Source organism: Columba livia, chromosome 2, assembly GCF_036013475.1.
Source record: "Columba livia isolate bColLiv1 breed racing homer chromosome 2, bColLiv1.pat.W.v2, whole genome shotgun sequence".
NCBI classification, from domain to species: Eukaryota; Metazoa; Chordata; class Aves; order Columbiformes; family Columbidae; genus Columba; species Columba livia.
In genome coordinates this window covers 5,893,304-5,914,127 of record NC_088603.1, presented here as the reverse complement: position 1 = coordinate 5,914,127, position 20,824 = coordinate 5,893,304, and the positions used below count along the sequence as shown (strand labels likewise).

The 20,824-nt window shown below is 48.4% G+C and overlaps 1 protein-coding gene across 1 annotated transcript; it reads right to left on the bottom strand.

Moving 5' to 3' along the window:
* Positions 1-4,987: 4,987 nt before the first annotated feature.
* On the bottom strand, positions 4,988-20,018 carry MYD88 (MYD88 innate immune signal transduction adaptor). The gene is made up of 5 exons (XM_065050364.1): positions 19,615-20,018; positions 14,201-14,332; positions 11,218-11,398; positions 10,119-10,210; positions 4,988-8,190 (listed from the first exon to the last, which is right to left on the bottom strand). Exons 1-5 carry the CDS (start codon positions 19,961-19,963, stop codon positions 8,036-8,038), a joined length of 909 nt encoding a protein of 302 aa, XP_064906436.1. The 5' UTR covers positions 19,964-20,018; the 3' UTR covers positions 4,988-8,035.
* Between the last annotated feature and the right edge of the window lie 806 nt (positions 20,019-20,824).

Here is a 20,824-nt window from a genome sequence, read left to right as displayed (position 1 = left end):
AAATATTTGTGATGCACTCGGAGAGTGCAGGAATGTTCTCAAAAGATGGGAGCAGTCTAAGAAGATATTTTGCAGAAGAAGTAGAGTTAATGAATTGCACCAGCTCCCAGCTTTGATATTTTGCACCATGGGGATAGGAGTATTTGTCTCTCTATCAGATGTAGGACCAAGCTACAGTTTCATGTTGGAGAAGCTGCTCCACATCCTATCGCTTGTTACCTGGGAGAAGAGACCAACCCCCTCCGTGCTCCAAGCTCCTTTCAGGCAGTTCAGAGATCAGAAGGTCTCCCCTCAGCTCCTGTTCTCCAGCTGAACCCCCAGGTCCCTCAGCCGCTCCCATCACACTTGTGCTCCAGCCCCTCACCAGCTTCGTCACCTCCTCTGCACTCTCTCCAGTATTTCAATGTCCTTTTTATGATGAAGGGCCCAAAACTGACCCCAGGATTTGAGGTTTGGCCTCACCAGTGCCCAATACAGGGGATGGTCACTGCCCTGGTCCTGCTACCCACACTATTCCTGACACAAGCCAGGATGCTGTTGGCCTTTTTGGCCACCTGGGCACATGCCGGCTCATGTTCAGCCACTGTCAATCGACACTCCCAGATCCCTTTCGCCAGGCACTTTCCAGACGCTCTTCCCCAATCCTGTAGCACTGCATCGGGTTGTTGTGATCCATGTGCAGGACTTGGCCTTGTTAAACCTCAGACAACTGGCCTCAGCCCAACGATCCAGCTGGTCCAGATCCCTCTGTATGCCCTTCCTACCCTCCAGCAGATCAACATTCCTGCCCAATTTAGTGTCATCTGCAAACTTACTGAAGGTGCACTCAATCCCCTCATCCAGATAGTTGATAAAGAGATTAAACAGAACTGTCCCCAGTACTGAACCCTGGGGAACACCACTCATGACTGGTCGCCAACTGGATTGGGCTCTGTTCACCACAACTCTTTGGGACAGGTCACCCCCCCAATTCTTTATCCATCACAGATACACCCATCCGGGCCATGAGCTCCAGCATCTCCAGGAGAATGCCAAGGGATACAGTGTCAAAAGCTTTAGGGAACAGTCCAGGAGAATCCCCAGGGACTGACAAGGAAGAGGAGCAACAAGAGGGGACATCTCAAGTCATGAACATCTCTTAAGGACAGCAGTAGGAAGGGGGAACGGGAAGACACAAGCAACGTGTCTGCGAGTTAAATGGATTTACACCACCACCCCTTTGGAAAATGAAAAAACTCACATGGCACCCCAGAAACAAACCGCTGAAGTGTGAAATCCTGCAGCAGGCAAAGCTGCCACAGAGAATCAGAAATTGATTTAATGGAGAAAAATTGTCTGCTGCTGAATTTGTGCGCAATGCTGGCTGAGAGAGATCCCCAGCTCCTGAGGACTTCGTTGCGGGCACCGTCTGGCGAAAGGTGCGGAAAGCAAAATCTCATAGTTGGTAATTCTGTGTATGCTGAGTGCTTCCTCTTCAATACCGAACAATTAAAATCGATGACAGGATGCTAGGTAACAAAAGGAAATGACTGATCAATATGCATGTCTTGGAGCTGAAGAAAAACCCGTCTGCCGAGAGCAGCATGCTGATGAGGCGAGATTGCTGAGAGCTCACATAGAAAATCTTAAAAGCTTCCATGCCCGATGCTCGATAAAACAGTGCGGCTGAGCAGATGCCAGAGGCAGCGCCAGGAGAGGTTAAGTCATCAAAAAGCCTAAGAATAACTGTTAGGAAAACAGGGGATATTCATTTTTAGACTAAATAGCTTTAGAGTAAAAAACATGATGCTTCTTTGCCTTTCTTTCTAAAGGTCTCCAAAGCCCTTTACTGATACTGAAAAATGGTGTTCTTTCCATACCCATGTGAGGTTTTAGAGATGCTGAGACACTGACATTTTAAGGCCAATGCCCATTTTAGTCCTCAGCTCAAAGCACTTTAAATCTCATTTCCACATATATTTCAGTTGGGAATGTCTGCCAAAAATCAAACACCAAATCTTCACCAATTCAGTATTTTCAGATTGGTCACCCAGAACACTTTTGAAAATGCTCCTGTGCGCAGGGTCTGCCGTGGCTCCGGCAGGACATGGACCTTCAGGTTCCCTTACCCAGTTTTCCCCTCCCGAACGGTATTTTTTGTTTCTGAGACAACACATCATAAAGTGGCACACAAGTGGTTAAGCACTTTAGGACTTGCAGCTCGTACCTTTAGTTCTGCTGACATAATCTTGTCCTCAGCCTGGGTCCCCGACACTGCACACAGTTCAACAGGGCAGCAGGAAGGTGTGTGTGAAACAGGAGGAGGAAAAAAGTTCCAAGCGGCTTTTTGTAAAGAGACATAGTTAAGTGTTTCGTGGCCAACGCAGACCACATTCGCTCCCTACTTCCAGTCCAGCCCCACCAAAACCCAACCCAAGCAAGCGTAGGAACTGGGGAAACTGGAATCAAATATCCTCTGCTGGCTGCCAGCCAGGAGAAACTCCGGAGCATAGATTTATAGAATAGTTTGGGTTGGAAGGGACTTCAAAGCTCATCCAGTGCCACCCCTGCCATGAGCAGGGACATCTTCACCAGCTCAGGTTGCTCAGAGCCCCGTCCAGCCTGGCCTGGGATGTCTCCAGGGATGGTACATCTACCACCTCTCAGGGCAACCTGGGCCAGGGTCTCACCACCCTCAGCATTGAAAATTCTTCCTCATGTGCAGCCTGAATCTCCCTCCTTTAGTTTAAACCATCACCCTTTATCCTATCGCAATAGGCCCTGCTAAAAAGTCTGTCCCCATCTTTCTTACAGGCCCCTTTTAAGCACTGAAAGGCCACAATAATGTCTCCCAGGAGCTTCTCTTCTCCAGCTGAACACCCCAACTCTCTCAGCCTGTCCTCCCAGCAGAGCTGTTCCAGCCTCGGATCATTCCTGTGGCTCCTCTGGCCCCTCTCCAGCAGGTCCATGTGTGTCCTGTGCTGAGGAACCAGAGCTGGACCAGCACTGCAGGGGGGTCTCACCAGAGCGGAGCAGAGGGGCAGAATCACCTCTCTCCACCTGCTGCCCACACTCCTTGTGATGGCGATGAACTGTTGATGCTCTGAACTGAAGGAATGATGCATCCCACACTGGACAGCAGCCCACAACTGCTGGTGCACGTTCATGTGTCTTTGTGGAAACCATCTCGTCCAGCTGGGGCAAAAGAAACCACCGTCTTGTGGGCACAGGCAGCCCAACCTCTGCCACTGCGTGAGCTGCTTTATCAGCAAAATGGGAGGAGGGAAAAGAGCGTTGCTCAGCCAGGCTCTGCCACAGGAACAGAAAATGCATTGTTTGTAAATCACACTTTGGAACAGCTTAACACTTAATTACACCTTCAATTAATTAAAGCTTTGCAAAGCATGGATATAACAATATTCATTCTCCTGACTAGATTTTGCTACAAAATAAACAGCTTTTCCAGGCTGGGCTTATCAAGAAGTTTGGTCAGGTTCAAAATCATCTCAAAATCCTGGTGGGGATCAGCTGAACTAAAAATGACTAGAATACAGACATACAAAAGATGTACCGATGATGTTCTTAGGGACAGGTTTTAGTGCTAGATTTAGGTTATGGTCGGACTCGATGATCTTAAGAGCCTCTTCCAACCAAAATGATTCTATGATTCTAGGATTCTATGACACCTGGAGAAAATTACCTTTAGAGAAATATTTGGACACAGAGCATGTCTGATGGGCTGGTAAAACCCCACAGGTCTCAGAGGTGCTTTTCAATAACCTCTATTATCACGCTTTCCGGTAATGTGAACCTTGTGGGTTTTTTGGCTTTTGTTTCGTTTTATTGCCTTATTATGTCAAACAACATTTTCCTTCTTTTTTACAGAGAATTATTTTCTTCCCTCTGTTCATTTTCTTCTTACAAACGTGCCCTCTGGACCAAGCGGTGCCTCTATCAGGATAAAGCAACTGTTTTCATGTCAGCACAATGAAGAATGGAATTTGATCCATGGAGGAACAATGCTCCATCTTTACCCTCCAAGCTTACAACGTTCTGCGGTGGTTACTGAATTTCCCCAGGTAAACGCTGTCCTCCGGTAAACGAGGAAATGGCACCGACCTTCCTGCGTTGGAATGAAATAGAGGACTGGGAGTATTTCTTCTGGCATAAGAGGAATAATAGCAAGAAAGAGCTACGGCAGCTGCACCCCCTGACCCCACTGCTGCTAAATACTGCTCAAAAACATCCAAAGAGGTGAGCGGTGTAAAGCAGCGCTGAAAGCGATGGGATCGCCAGCACGTCTGGGTGCAGGACCTTCCTGCCAGGCTGCTCTTGCCAGCAATTTCAAGCTAAAATAATGAATTCAGGGATGGTTTCCGTATCACTGTCCATATGCTCGGTCATAGTAGCCATAGCAGAGATATTACTTCATGTGCTGTACAGGATATATTGTCCTGCAAGCAGCTCGCGTTTCGCCTCGTGAAGCGCAGCCCGGCCTTGACCTCCAGGAATTCCTTCCAACCAACGCTCCCGTGATTCGGTGATCCTTCGGCTCTTCCCGCTGCAGGGCCTTGGCCCCACAGCTGCCGGGTTTGGAAGTTATTTCCTTGTCTTGGGCTGACTCCAAGCCCAAGGCAATAAAGCTGCGCGGTAACGTGTCCCCGCAGGATGTGGAGTGAGAGCCCCCTGCCCAGCATCCACGGGCAGCGGCAGCGCTGGCCCCGTCCCCTTGGCCCCTCCAGCCTGTTGGAGCAAAGCCAGGACGGCAACACAGACCACAAAGCCTAAAATAAGACCTGGAGAGGAACCACGCGTGGCTGAAATACAATTCCTTGATAATTTTCCTCCCGACGTGACCACAACTCTACCTATCCCTCTTCCAGATGTGACCAAAAACCTCCCAAGGTCTGGGCAAAACAAGAAAACAACTACCCTGTATCACTTCTCACCAACGCTTCCCTTTGAGACCTACTATTTATTGTCCGATGCTCAAGGAGATTCAGCCTGCTGAGTTTTAATTCTTTATTTTAAAATGTTTGCTTTTTGAGGAGGAGAAAACACAGAATCATTGGCTATTTTCAGAAAACACATATGCTTTTCCAAAGATTTGTATCAGGAAAGTAGTATAAATATATCCGTATATATATATAAAAATAAATGATTTGGTACTAACAGATTCAACTAGAATTTCAGTGAGGGAAAGAAACAAAATGGTAAAAAATAAATCTAACATCACAATTTTGTTAGTCCCTTTTTTAAAGGTGTTCGAAATGTTGACCTTCCAGCAAGTGGGAAAGAGGGGAGAACCACAAGTGCCACTGAAACATCTTTACAATAACTAGATTTTATATCACTCATAGATGTCACACTTTGCCAAGTTACCGTGACAAGACAGATAAAAATGTCAGAAGTGCAAAAACTCTGTTTTATTTCATAGCAAACATATATAAAGCACGTATTTTATGGTTTAGGGCTGTTACCTCATTTTACCCCAATATAATTCTTTTAGCCTACAAGACAGTTACAACCTCTTGCAATAAAGCAACAGCCCAACAACTGTAACAGCCGCCCGGCATCTGAGCCGGGCACAGGGCCAGGGCACAGCGAGCGATACCGACATCAGCCAAAGCTCTGACATCTTCCACAATTCTCTGGAATATCGCATTTATCTACAGGAATTCAGAAGATTTCTAATTGGTTTTGCCTTCCCTTGCAGCAGCGGCGCTTTGAGCGTTCACCGATCGCCGGATCACCTATTACAAACATTATTAATTTTTACTGCTATTATTATTTACAACATCCCAAGTCCCAAACCGCCCGTCAGGACTCGTGCAGAAGGTGCCACGTGAGGCTCAATCTGCCAAAATTCTCGCTATTTTTGGTATTAGCTCCTCAGAAGAGCAAAGAGACCCAGTTCTCCAGGGCAGGACCTCCCTCTAGCGTCGGCACCGCCACCGCGCTCCCAAGTCCTCCCCGCTCTCCAACCGAGAGGAATCTGGTTTGGTCCTGCCAGTAATGACTCATAATTAATGTTTATAGACTATGAGAATTCACCGAGTCCCAGGAGCGCCTGGGGATCACGCAGCCTGCAGAAACTCTGGTGTAATTAACATTTAACGATTATGCAGAAACCCCGAGGTGAGCAGCTGTCTCTGCTTCTGCAGGAGAGGCCTGAGGGCAACAGAACATGAAGAACTATTTAGAATCCCCTCATCAGCTTCACTTTTCTCCTCCCATACCCACGGACTTCTCACTTGTTCAAGCAAGACAGGTACAAACGTCACCTTGGCACGGCAGCAGCTGTTATTTTTGTAGGAGAGACTGAAAAACATTCATGGGCCTGTCCAAAAATGGTCCCACAAGCTAAATGAGGTGGAAGAATATTCTCTGTATTCAAGTGTCCCCAGCCAGGAGGAACCAGCAGCCACGTGGGGATGTGATTTTGCAGCACCCCAAAGTAAGGGACCATTCGTTGACAGGGTGGGCGAGGGAAGGGCAGAGCACATGTTTCTGTCTGCACATCAGCCCTGGTAACGCTTTAAAAGAAATCCTAAAACAACCCCAAAAAACCTACACGCAGATGCAACCTTAAAAATTTAAACTAGTAAAATGTTAAGCTGTAAAATCAACATGAGGCAGTGGCTGAAGTAATGAGCAAAGCAGCAGAGGTCAAGCAAACGCAGATACGTGAGCGAGATTCTTCTCTTTCCAGTTTAGAAAGGAAATATTTACTGAAAAATCTGTTTAATACACCAATGGGTGGCTTTAAAACGCTACTTTGGGCAGAACTCTTGCCCCCCACCCCTGAGCACTGATGAGACCCACTGGTCGCTCTGCAGGATTCAAGGCTGAGTCTAACAAGTATCGATGTTGCTCCTAGCTTTAGTCACAGAAATACAGTAATTATTGTGGTGGTTAATTAAAATACATGCGTTCCTATTAATGTAACATTTTAAACAGCCCAACTGACAATTTAATACACTCTTTATTCAATATTTATCCTTGTACCTTGGAGGCATCCCCAAAGCTGATGTGTTTTGGAAGGCTCTTAAAGGTAAAATAATTTAAGATCTGGACCCAATTAGGTGCACAACTCTGTTCCTGGGCAAGTCAATGAGCAACAGCAACGCATACTTTGTGTGGTAAGGACTTTCACTGAAAATACATATTTTAGGACTGAATTTCTACCAAAGGAAGAAAAATTTAATAAGATCTGAGACTATAAAATACTGGTGTAATGTCACTTAATCAAATGTGACCCGAACACAGACAGACATGACTGACATGGTACAAGAGTGTGTCTTTGCTTACCCTTCTTGCTTTCAACAAGCCAAAGATAATCACTTATAGCAAATCTGAGACTGCCTCAGGAAATGGCAGTGAGAAGGGATTCGCCCTGTAAATGAACACGGGACAGGAATATTGTGATATAACGTGGAGCAAAACATCCACAGAAGATAAACCACACTCAGCAGTTCTGCATTAGTTATAATTACATGGGTAATCGTTGTAATTTTGCAGATATTACTAAGAACAGAAGTATATATGTATTTTTTGCAGTGCTTTACCAATTAAAATATACGTCTGCTTTTTGCAAAACGAGGAGTGAAGGAACAAGCGCAGGGCAGGGACATCAACCCCCACCAAGGCTGCCCAAATCCATCATTCTCATGGCACTGGCCATTCACAAAGCAGGAAACCGTCTGAAACCTCCATTTGTGGTCTTATTAAATGCTTACAATGGAGCCTTCTTGTATTAGGCACTCAGTCTATGTATATTTTCTATATTTTCAGTGAAGGTGCTTACTACACAAAATGCTGGATGCTGTTGCTCGCTGACTCAAACACAAACACCTCATGAAGTTGCTTTATTTCCCCATCCGAGTTATAAAAAAGTGCTAGAAGAAAATTCTTTGCTTCTGGTCACAGTCTCCAAACACCAACTGTGAGGATCCAGGTTCTGAAGTGGTAGAAGACCCTGTGTGATTGACACCACGATCTGAAAGCACAGCCAGGACAGGTGACAAAAACGGCGTCGAGCTCTCACGACTTCGCATCACGGCAGCATGAGGGATTTTGCCAGTCTCGTCCAGAACCATTTTTTGGTGCAAGGATTGGTGTAATCACAAATTGTAATGAACCGTAAGATACTTGGAAACTCATTCTTCATGCTTTTGTATTTGACAGGAATCAACCGTTTGGAACGAGCACCTGGAAGACACGTCACACAGGCAGAGGGTTACACAGAGCCACCCGCAGATCCTCTGGCCATTTTCTCAAACACATCACCAGATCCAGATTTGATCCTGATAATGCAATTGGCTTTCACCCTGGAGAGCATAGTTGTGCATTGCAAGCCCTCTGCCAAAACCAATTCACTTAAATACATAGCAGGGCCCCATCTTGCACATGCTCTGATGGGAGTTACTGGAAGGAACCAGTGGAGGCTACAAAGATGCTGAGGGGTCTGGAGCGTCTTCCTGATGGGCAAAGGCTGAGAGAGCTGGGGCTGTTCAGCTGGAGAAGAGAAACTGAATGGGGATCTCATCAATGTTTATAAATATCTCAGGGTGGGTGTCAGAGGATGGACCAGACTCTGTTCAGTGGTGCCCAACGACAGGATGAGGGGCAACGGGCACAGACTGAAACACAGAAGGTTCCATCTGAACATGAGGAGAAACTTCTTTCCTTTGAGGTGCCAGAGCCTGGCCCAGGTTGTGGAGTCTCCTTCTCTGGAGACATTCAAACCCACCTGGACACCTTCCTGTGTGATCTGCTCTGGTGACCCTGCTTGAGCAGGTGGGTTGGACTGGATGATCTCCAGAGGTCCCTTCAACCCCAACCAGTCTGTGATTCTGTGAGTGATAAGGCCTAATGAACTGTAGCCATAAAAGAACAGAGCACAGTTTCTTGTGGAACACAAACAGTCCAAACCACCTCCAGGTGGAAGAGACAAAACAGAGACGACGTTGCTTCTAGCTGGTCGGCTTTGCTGGGTTGTCTCCAATTCTTTTTCCTCCCACCCTGATTCCTTCAGGCTGCAAACAGCACCCACCGATTGCACGGGGGAATCACTCTGCTAACCTGCTTTTTTTGAGGCATGCACAGTATCAGACAGCTCTTCCTGGGATTGCTGCTGCCTGAAGGAGCAGCTCTGCTAAAAAGGAACCACCCCCCTTGTAACTCTACATAGGGACACTCGCTACCAGCTACACTACGCTGCCCAGTACAAGTGATGACACTGAGACCTGGATGAGGCAAGAAACTAAGATTGTGTAACTACAGCAGATGCTTCAGTAATCTGTGGAGTTCCCAGAACTTGCCACCAAACCCTTCCGTGTATTAGTTACCCCACGCAAACAAGTCCCTCTGTGATTTCTGTAAGCCTACACTTACACACGTTTTTACTGGTGGAGTTCGGGTCATTTAAAGGGTTGTTGGGCATTAAAGGATTGTCAGGCATTGGAACAGGCTGCCCAGGGCAGTGGTGGAGTCACCATCCCTGGAGGGGTTTAAATGACACGCAGATGAGGTTCTTAGGGACATGGTTTATTGCCAGTGTTGGGTTAATAGTTGGACTCGATGATCTTGAGGGTCTCTTGCAACCAAAATGATTCTACAATTCTACAATTACAGAATGGCATTGCTTTTCCTGTTGTTCTAATGAAAGATACGATGCCAACAAAATACTAGTGAAGAACTAAAAGGACTTTGCTACAAATCTTGATGATTGGGGGTTGATGCAACATGCTAGGGGTGTTCGGTGGATTAACAGCCATCGTATGAAATGGATTAACAGCCAGGTTAGTTTTAAAGGCTGCTTCTAATAGCGATAAATCTCTGCTTAGCGAGGGGCATTACACCCAGGGCAAACCCTGTGCCTGGGTGGACGTTCACACACGTGAAACGTCGGTCAGTGGTGAGAACCCAGGTCTGAGACGGATTCACTGGTTCTGTAACTATCAGTTATCTATTTTCCACCTGTATTTATCTGATCTTTAAACACATCTGCGACTACCCCTCATTCTGCCTTTGTGCAGTGCCCAGTAGTACAGCACTGATCTCAGCTGGAGATGTTACTGTAAGAGAAATTACAATGTTGATATGAAATTTTAAATGGGATATTTGTGAGATCTTACCTGGGGAAAGACTAAGAGCAAATTTGGTCTGAAAATCACATTCATCGCTTTCTAGGTAATCATCTGAAACCACGACCACCATCCTCCGACACCTGAAGATAAAGCAGATGCAGGAAAAAGAAATAAAATGTCAAGAGAGATACTTCTCATTCTCGCTGGCAGAATTATGAATTCCTCTGGATTGCTGCGGTGGAGAAATGAACCCGGCTGCATTCCAGCAGGAATTAACCACAGAGCGCGGACTTCTGACTGACAGTGACGTTACACACAAAAACCTGATTGCAGGTACACACTTGTATGCTAAAAATGAAGGTATCGCTCTAAGTCCACATTGTCTGTGCAATCTTTGAGCCCCTATATATTACTAACTATGCCATATTAACTACCTGCTTGCATGCTGCCTTTATTGACTGTGCATAACTGCTACTTTTTTAATATTAGAATGAACTGGACAGAGCTTTATTGTGCTCATATTACTGCGAATCCACTGATGTCATAAATTTGAGCTTTATTCTCCAATTAGTTGCTTACATTTGAGGTGCCTGGTTGTAAACTACACGTTGGGCTCTTTCCCAAAGGCTACACCACACAACAGCCTGTGGGGCGTTGTGAGGGTCTGTTAATAGCACGTTACCTCCTCTGGAAGGCTGATGTTTAAAACCCAAACACCTGCCTCGGGATTTCTCACTCCCAATCTGGGGAGTTGCTTTCACATCCCAAAGCTCCCACCATGTCTAAGCTCCGCACAGGTCTGAAGGATCCTCAAAGGCAGAGCCAAACCCCAGTGCTGTCCCCTCAAAGTCCACACCATGGGGTGCAGCTCATGCACCCTGGAGCAATATTCATGTCTGTATCACCTCCACGGATGCAGCTGCAGGATATTCCAGCCCAGAGAAAAGGCATCAAGCATAAGCAGCGTCACCGTAGTGGCATCTTTCTTGTGAACGCTAAAAAGCAACATCTTTAGGGATGCTCGAGTCTTCCTTCTGGAGCCGAGGGCGTAAAACAAACCCCATAAAGATATCCTTGCGGATTTTTACTGCACCACACTACAGATGTAATGGTAACGTAATGTCCCCGACAACCACGGTTCACTTACCTCCTTTCTATAAGTTCTCCGCTGATGGACCACACACATGTTCCCGGCAAGACATCCCGATCAAATACACAGAGCTTCAGTTTGAACTCCGTTTGTTCCAGCTGCCTGATCATCTCCTGGACAAACTGAAGGTCTTTCTGACAGTAGCAGATGAAGGCATCAAACATCTCTGTTCCGCTCCCTGAAACCATTCACAATGGAGCTGTCATCTACTACAAATGAAGGTAATTCCTGCAGTGAACTTTTACGAGCTCCCACAGACTTTGACTCAGAATCGGGAGCTTTGACAGACGAGCTCTGGCCCAATTCGTGAAGGAAATTTAACGTTTTACCAACCCAGGTCCCCTTCAGCCCCAACTCCTGCCCACAACAGGGCTGACAGGAGGTAACGTGTCTGTGCCTTGATCACTTTGTTTCACAGTCCGGGTTGTTCACATTAACCCACGTTTCCTGGCAGTGAAGGGCAGCTGAGATGCAGACATGCAAAATCTGCAGAGGGAATAACATCCAGCCACAGGGATGGTGGAAGAGGAAGATTGTGGGAAGAGCCGGAGGGAGCAAAGTACCCAAGAGGACACGACTCGGGGGTCTCACTGGGAGTTGGGCATCTAAAATATCCTTGTGGCTCTGGGTCCTAGTTCTCTAGCTCAGGTCACAGAGATTCAAACGTCCCAACCAAAACCTTCCTGCAGGCCCTTCACCCAGCAATGTCCTGACATCCCTCGTCTACTGAGCTACAAGGTAGGCCTTGAAATTTGGAAACTGTGATTTTTACGGCTAAGATGTCAAGCTTGGGTACCTGAAGTCATATCCTAAGTAAACGACCCTGTTTTCCAAAGATATTAATGGCTGGCAGCATTTGTTTATTTAGCATTTAATGAAATATTAAAGTGCTATCCTTTAAGAGCTATGTTTCTCATAATTAAGTGCCTTAATACTGCTGGATAGTTTCCCACTGTGTTATTTTTTCACAATATCAATGTCACAACATATTTTCAAGTTTTGATGCCAGCTCAAGCCTACCGCAGTGAAAAAATAGGTCAGGCTCTAAAAGCTGCTGTGAGAAGTATCAACCCAGCAGGCAAATTCAGCCCAAGAAGCAACCAGTCAAGCAGAAGGGCAACTGGCTGCCAGGTCAATCGAGCTGAGGGTTCTGCTTCAGGGGCACAGTGCTAACCTGGGCGTCACATCAGGCAACGCTGCCATGTACAAATAGCAGCAAATTGGTCTATGGACATTTGGGGACGGTTAATGATGTCCCCACATACAGCAAAGGAGGCCACCCAAAGTCAGGCTAGCCAGGGGAGCATCTCAAGAGGTGAAGGGGCACATCTCTATTCAGCCTCAGCTGCTGCTCTGTCTGTCACAGAATCACAGAGTGGTTGGGGTTGAAGGGACCTCTGGAGATCATCCAGTCCAACCCACCTGCTCAAGCAGGGTCACCAGAGCAGATCACACAGGAAGGTGTCCAGGCGGGTTTGAATGTCTCCAGAGAAGGAGACTCCACAACCTCTCTGGGCAGCCTGGGCCAGGCTCTGGCACCTCAAAGGAAAGAAGTTTCTCCTCATGTTCAGATGGAACCTCCTGTGTTTCAGTCTGTGCCCGTTGCCCCTCATCCTGTCATTGGGCACCACTGAACAGAGTCTGGTCCATCCTCTTGACACCCACCCTGAGATATTTATAAACATTGATGAGATCCCCTCTCAGCTTCTCTTCTCCAGGCTGAACAGTCCCAGCTCTCTCAGTCTCACCTCATAAGAAAGATGCTTCAGACCCTTCAGCATCTTTGTAGCCTCCACTGGACTCCCTCCAGTAATTCCTTGTCCTTAAACTGGGGAGCCCAGAACTGGACACAGTGATCCAGATGTGGCCTCACCCGGGAAGAGTAGGATATTCACTGTCTCAGCACACAGCTGCACACACAACCCAGTAAGCGCACACACATGCATGCAGAAATTGTTTCCTCTCCCCCAACTTCACACCCAGCCCCGCTTCAAACCCGGCTTCCTTTTTTTTTTTGAAGCTGGTTACACCTGCTGAGGACAGGGCAGCGTAGCCAAGGCATTGGGCTCTGACGTCCTTCCCCTTGACTCCGACCCGCTCAGCTTTCAGCAGCTGCTGCTCTGTGCCCGGCTGTGCTAAGGGACCCATTCCTGGGAAGTTTCCTCCCACACGTGTCCTGTGGCCTCTGTGCCAGCCTGTTCCTGGGTACAGCATTTCCCAGGGTTGCTTCTCCTCTCAGCCCTAAGGAATTAAGAAAATTGTGACCAGCAGGTCGAGGGAGGTTGTTCCTCCCCCTCTACTCTGCCCTGGTGAGGCCACATCTGGAGTTCTGTGCCCAGTTCTGGGCTCCCCAGTTTAAGAACAAGGAATTACTGGAGAGAGTCCAGTGGAGGCTACAAAGATGATGAGGGGTCTGGAGCTTCTTTCTGATGAGGAGAAACTGAGAGAGCTGGGGCTGTTCAGCTGGAGAAGAGAAGCTGAGAGGGGATCTCATCAATGTTTATAAATATCTCAGGGTGGGTGTCAAGAGGATGGACCAGACTCTGTTCAGTGGTGCCCAATGACAGGATGAGGGGCAACGGGCACAGACTGAAACACAGGAGGTTCCATCTGAACATGAGGAGAAACTTCTTGACTTTGAGGTGCCAGAGCCTGGCCCAGGCTGCCCAGAGAGGTTGTGGAGTCTCCTTCTCTGGAGACATTCAAACCCGCCTGGACACCTTCCTGTGTGATCTGCTCTGGTGAACCTGCTTGAGCAGGTGGGTTGGACTGGATGATCTCCAGAGGTCCCTTCAACCCCAAACACTCTGTGATTCTGTTAACAGGAAAAATGAAAATGCCTGATGACGACCAGCTAAAGCATTCTGGCCGAGGCTATGAAAAATCGTGGGGAGTAACGAAAGCAAACGGGTTTTTTGCACTTCTCATGGGGATCTGCTACAGATGAAGGCAATTCTGTCATGAGGTATCAGGCACTTACCGTACGGATCGTCCCTGGTGGTGATGCCCATCAGCTCCGACGTCTTCGGCACGCTGCTGTCTACCGCTGGCACCTGAAGGGGCTGGTCGGCCTGCTCCTGCTTCCTCTGCAAGTACTTCCGACAGTCCTCCTCTGCAAAAACACACACCCAAAATGAGAAGCTCCTGTGATGGTGGTTTTACGCTGCTGAGTTCTTTAAAACAGGAACAGCTATTTCACAGATCAGGGATATTAGTGGGAAACCCCCTGTCTGTTTTTTTGGTACCTAGAATTTATCTCACCCATGTTTGAACCTCTTGATGCTGCCTCCACCGCCTTCTCGAACAATTAATTTCTGAAGCTCGCTCTTGCTGTGTAAAGAAGTACCTACTTTCATTCATTTTAAACCAACCTCCTCCTATTTATCCTTGGTTCTAGTATATCCCAGACACTTAAAAAGCATCATGTGTATAACAGCTCTCAACTCTGCTCTCATTGTTACGCATTTTGGAGTATTTAAAATCATCAAATAACTAAGGGGAGAGGGGGAATTCTTAATTAGAACTCTTCATATTGTCTTTTACTAGTAAATGCAGACACACACAAGCTGATTCATACCCCGGCCTTCGTCATAACTGCCGGTGACAATGAATACAGATACTCACTACAGACCATATAAAATTCTGTTGAGCCCCTAAAACTGGGCTTTGTATTATCCAACAACTAGTGGAGATGGTCCTTGGCTCAGGTAGAGCAGGTGTGTAAATCCCCTCCAGGATAACTGAAAGGCAATCCTGTCACATTCACTGCTGTGAAGTTCCCAAACAGGACAGTGATGGATACAGATCTATTAGGGCAACAAAGATGCTGAGGGGAGTGGAGCATCTCCCGTGTGAGGAAAGGCTGAGGGAGCTGGGGCTCTGGAGCTGGACAAGAGGAGACTGAGGGGTGACCTCATTAATGTTTATAAATATGTAAAGGGTGAGTGTCAGGAGGATGGAGCCAGGCTCTTCTCAGTGACAACCAATGATAGGACAAGGGGTAATGGGTAAAAACTGGAACACAAGAGGTTCCAATTAAATTTAAGAAGGAACTTCTCAGTGAGGGTGCCAGAGCCTGGCCCAGGCTGCCCAGGGAGGTTGTGGAGTCTCCTTCTCTGCAGACATTCCAACCCGCCTGGACACCTTCCTGTGTAACCTCATCTGGGTGTTCCTGCTCCAAGGGGGGATTGCACTGGATGAGCTTTCCAGGTCCCTTCCCACCCCTGGCATTCTGGGATTCTGTGTATTATAAAGAGATTTAAAAAGAAAAAAAAAAAGTGATAAATCTAAATGTAAAGTCTTTGGAGAAGTGACCAGAAACCCTGCAGCCTCTGCCACTCTGCAATACACAGCTAGAGACGAACTTGAAAGTAAAAGGAGATTTGAAACCAGGAATTAAGAAGATGAAGCTCCCTAGAGCCTTCTCCTTTACTTAGGACCGAAAAAACAAAAGCCAGGTTGCAATCAGAAGAGCACTGATCACTCAGGGGGTCGGGCTGGCACCGCTACAGAGAACCCCGGTAGCAGCAGCAGCGAAAGGATCTGCTGATGCGCCGGAGGTGGGTGAAACCCCATCCTCTGCTTTTGGCTCATAGTTTAGCATCTAGTGACTGGATTACCCCCAATCTACTGAAGTGTCAGATCTGATCAAAGCTTTTCCTGAGGCTGAGGCATCCCCGATCTGCCTCTCTCCTGCCCAGCCCTGCAGAGAGAAGAATCAGCCTTTACCAGCCAGAATCATTCTTCACCAGCCAGAAGGTTCAGATCTCAGGCCTATCCTCACTAAAGCACCGTCCCATCTCTCCACCAGCTGCCTGTTGCCTTGAGCTGCACACACTGCGTGTCGGGTCAATCAGTGTCTTTGAGATCACGATCAAAACGGCTTTGAATTGGCCGAGGGGTTCAGAAGTTCCATGGGAAGGACTGACACGCAGGCACCGCCTTACAAGTGCCGTGGTCACCTAGGCAGCCAGGATTGGCATCCAAAATATTGCTGAATAGGCAAGAACAGGCAGCTATTTAAAGGCATACTAATACCAGCGCTCAGCACAGAAATGTTTAAGTGTTTTTGCTCCATGTCTTTTCTTCTTGCTTCCCCCAGCTGTGGAAGTGGCACCTATTCTGGCCCAACCTGCAATTTTCTAGACCGGGGCTCATCAGCACATTGTCATGGCTGATACACAACACTCGCTAACAAATAGTTCTCCCGATTCATCTAATCAAGCCCATACGCACAGTTTTGATGGCATCACACTAATCCCAGACCCCACTTATCCCTATGGGATAAACCTGAGAGCTGGGCAAAGCTTTGAAAACAAAACACCAGAGCCTGTTGGTTTTATTACAGGGGAAACTGGGGGCCCTATGGTACCTGAAGGGTCCAGTGAACCTGAAAGGATGAAAGACATTCAAGATGTGGCATGGATTAGTCCCCAGGTGGAAACAGTGCCTGGCTATACAGGAAAAAGGATGCAAACCAACATAAAGAAGTAGCAAGAAACTCCTCCAAGCTGAGTTATCCCATTCCACCCAGCATCTGACTAACAGTGCAGGCTTTACATTCCTCCAGTGGTCAAACAAAAGCCTGAGGGATTGGAAAGAAAGATTAAGAACATGAAACCTCAAGTGCAAAATGATTAGCACAATGAAATCAGAAAGAAAACAGACCCAGTAACTGTCAAGCAGGAAAGCAGCACTTCTATACAGGGCAGGAGGAAACAAAAATCATTGAGTTTCAGCTGGAAAGAGTAGCACGAACGTACCGAAGTGAAGAGTTTCACATCCTTGAAGATGGTTGTACAATGAAATAAGCTGCTGAGAAAGATGCTGGGGGATGGAAAAACTGCATCTATTAAGTACCTGTCCCCCAGATAGTGTAACCCGGGAGCTGCCAACGCCAGCCCCGCTGTGCAGAGCAGCCAAAAGTGGAACAGGCCGCAGGAGACACCGATTTTTAGCATCCTAAGCACAGCCAGGGATGGAGCACACGACGAGAAGACAGGGAACCGGTTCTGCAGTAGAAACCACAAACCAAACGTCCTCTCTAGCTGCACAGCACCAACGAGTTGTGTTTAATGGGGACGCTCAAAGGAGCTTGGTTGACAAGGGCATCAGGTGTCACCTGAGAGGTCCCCGAGTGTCCGAGACATCTGCTGTGGGCAGGTGTGACACCAGACCTATGGACGACCTGTGTCCATCAGGGGGCAGAGGCTGTGTAGGACATCCTGAGGCCCTTCAAATGACTTAAGCTGCCTTCGTGTTGGCAGCCGAATGCTGCCCCAGACCTGCACCTCCTATAACGAAAGCACAGAAACCTCAGCACCGATGTCTTCTGAGCTCAGTCCCGCTGCACCAATCCTAACGGTGTAAGCAAAGATGCCCTCGGCATCAGACAACACCGCACGTAAGAGTGCACGCAACCACCTGTTTCCTTTCCTCTTACAGGGTAAATATCTCCGACTTCTGCAAGAGCTCGGTGTGCCAGCAACAGGTCACAGCTGCAATCCTCACCAAAATTAATACAAGAGGAACTGAGGATCCATCTACCCGAGCATCCTGCCCACAAGAGTAGCCAAAAACACATGCCTAGGGGAGAACAGGAGTATGAAATAAGAATACAGTGATATTTTCTTAGAATAATCTATCTTTTAGGTATAATCTACAATCTATTTTTATAATGTATCTTTTGGATTATTTGCAGTTAAGGAATTTCCAGAGTCAGAGGCAACATTTGTGTCTCGAATAGCCCTTGGTGAGTTTTCCTTCCAAGAATTTATCCATGTTTTCTTATCAGCATCATCCACCACTGCGCTAAGCTTGTGACTTTGCTGAAGCTCCGGTTCCTCCCACTTTTTCTGCTGTTGTCTCTTCAGGCTCTGACACAGACCATCCACCACCTTTCCTTCCAGCGGTCCAGCTCCCGAATTCAGGGCCATAAGAAGCCCAGGTGTTGGCCAATGTTTTTGTGAAGCTCCTTCACCCAGCTGGAAGCTTCTGCTATTTGTTCTGAACCTCTGATGGGTGGATCACAAAGCACACACCAATTTTTTGTCTTTCCCAAAAACGAGTCTTTCTGAGGGTGTTCATGAGTAGGAAGAATCACAGGAGTATGGGAAAGTCCTCCATCGCTTCTTGGTCAGGCTACATCGATGAATTTCTACATCCTCATTTATGTCTGTAACAGGAAATAAGATTTACCATTTCTTCATCACTAACCCAGTAAACTATTAAACAACACAGGACTTCAGCAGAGTCTCTGGCCTTGGAAATCCTTTTGGATTCGGCAATGAATTTCCCCTTCTGATGACAGTTCTTCCCTCACCTCCCTTTGAATTTCTGCCATCATGAAGAATGCAAAGAATCTGTAAAGAACGAGTTATCAAAACGGCACCAGAACCTCCATATTCACTGCTTCTTGCTGACCCTATCGCAATTCTTTTTCAGTTTGTAAGTATATTCTTTTTCCCTTCCATCATCCCTCATCTCTCCTTAGACTCACGCATCATCATTTTCACACTGGCCCTTGTCTGTGTGAGCTGCCTCCTGGCTGACCTGGCCCAAAGCATCCTTTGAAAAGCAGGAACTTTATTATCGAAGGTTTCGGATAACTTTGCAGAGATTACAGTTAGCAGAAATGCAGCATAGCATGGAATCATGGAAGAGAATAATTCCGGCTGGAAGAGACCCGCAAGATCGAGTCAAACCATAACCTAATTCTGGCACTACACCATGTCCTTAAGAACCTCGTCCACGCATCTTTTAAACCCCTCCAGAGATGGTGACTCCACCACTGCCCTGGGCAGCCTGTTCCAATGCCCAACAGCCCTTTCCAGGAAGATTTTTTTCCTAATATCCATTCTGAACCTCGCCTGGCGCAACTTGAGGCCATTTCCTCTCATCTTATCACTTGTTACCTGGGAGAAGAGACCAACCCCCTCCATGCTCCAAGCTCCTTTCAGGCAGTTCAGAGATCAGAAGGTCTCCCCTCAGCTCCTGTTCTCCAGCTGAACCCCCAGGTCCCTCAGCCGCTCCCATCACACTTGTGCTCCAGCCCCTCACCAGCTCCGTTCCCTTCTCTGAACTCGCTCCAGCACCTCAAGGTCTTTCCTTATAAGAGAGGGGTCCAAAACTGACCCCAGGGGCTTCTCCCTCCTCTCCTGGGAGCTGTGAAGCTCCTCTGAAAACCCCGAGGGGGTCACTCCACAGTCTGGGAAGCGCTTTTCTGCTTGTGTGAGAGTTTTATCTTAACATCACCTCCCCGAAAGCAAACCAAACCAAACCAAACCAAACCACAACCACCATCCCCTCAGGACATCAAGCCCCCTCCAGGCACCACGGAAGCACCGCGCTCCGCCGGGGCCGCCCCGAGGGCAGGGTCGGGTCCCCCCGCCTCACCCACGCTGTCCGCCAGGTCCAGGAGTACGTCGTGGCGGCCCAGTCTCTTCAGGAGGTCGAGCAGGCGGCCGACGGTGGCCCCGCCGGGGCAGCGGCCCTGCCATTCCTCCAGCAGCGCGGCCGTGGGGTCGGGCCGCCCCTCCAGCCGCCGGATCTCCAGGTACTCGCAGCCCAGCGCCTCCGCCAGCGCCGTCCAGTCGGCTGCCGCCGCCGCCCGCGGGTTGAGGTAGAGGCCGAGGCGGCGCCGCACGCCGTAGTTCAGCGCTACCATGGGCACGGAGTGCAGGTCGGGCGGCGACGGGACCGGGCCGGGCTGGGTGGCCGGGCCGCGATCTGGCGCTGCGGCCATGGCCGCGCTCACAACTTCCCTTCTCCGCTGCGCTTTCGCTTCCCGCCTCGCCCCGCCCGCCCCGCCGGGCCCTGCCCCGTCCCTGCCCCGGTCCGTGTCCCTGCCCCGGTCCGTGTCCCTGCCCCGTCCGTGTCCCTGCCCCTGTCCCTGCCCCGTCCGTGTCCCTGCCCCTGTCCCTGTCCCTGCCCGCCGCTGCTCGGGGAGCGGGGAGCGGTTTTACCGCCCGAACAGCGCTGTTCTAAAGCTGTTTTCATCCATTTACCCCCAAATCGCCCCCTGAGGGCTCCATCGCTCTGCAGCCCCTCGTACAGCAAACGGCGGGATTATAAGCGGCTGAGGGACCTGGGGGGTTCAGCTGGAGAACAGGAGCTGAGGGGAGACCTTCTGATCTCTGAACTGCCTGAAAGGAGCTTGGAGCATGGAGGGGGTTGGTCTCTTCTCCAAAGTAACAAGTGATAGGATGAGGGGAAATGGCCTCAAGTTGCACCAGAGGAGGTTTAGATTGGACATTAAGAAAAAATTCTTCATGGAAAGGGCTGTCAGGCACTGGAACAGGCTGCCCAGGGCAGTGGTGGAGTCACCATCCCTGGAGGGGTTTAAAAGATGCAGAGATGAGGCTCTCAGGGACATGGTTTAGTGCCAGTGTTAACAGCTGGACTCAATCATCTTGAGGGTCTTTTCCAACCAAAGCAATTCTATGATTCAGTCTTACCAGCACGTATTCAAACCATTCTTCCCCCATCCTCCAGTCCAGACCCAGGTCCTTGGTGAGAAAGCATAGATGAGGTTCTTAGGGATGTGGTTTAGAGCCAGTGTTCAGTTAATGGTTGGACTCAATGATCTTGAGGGTCTCTTCCAACC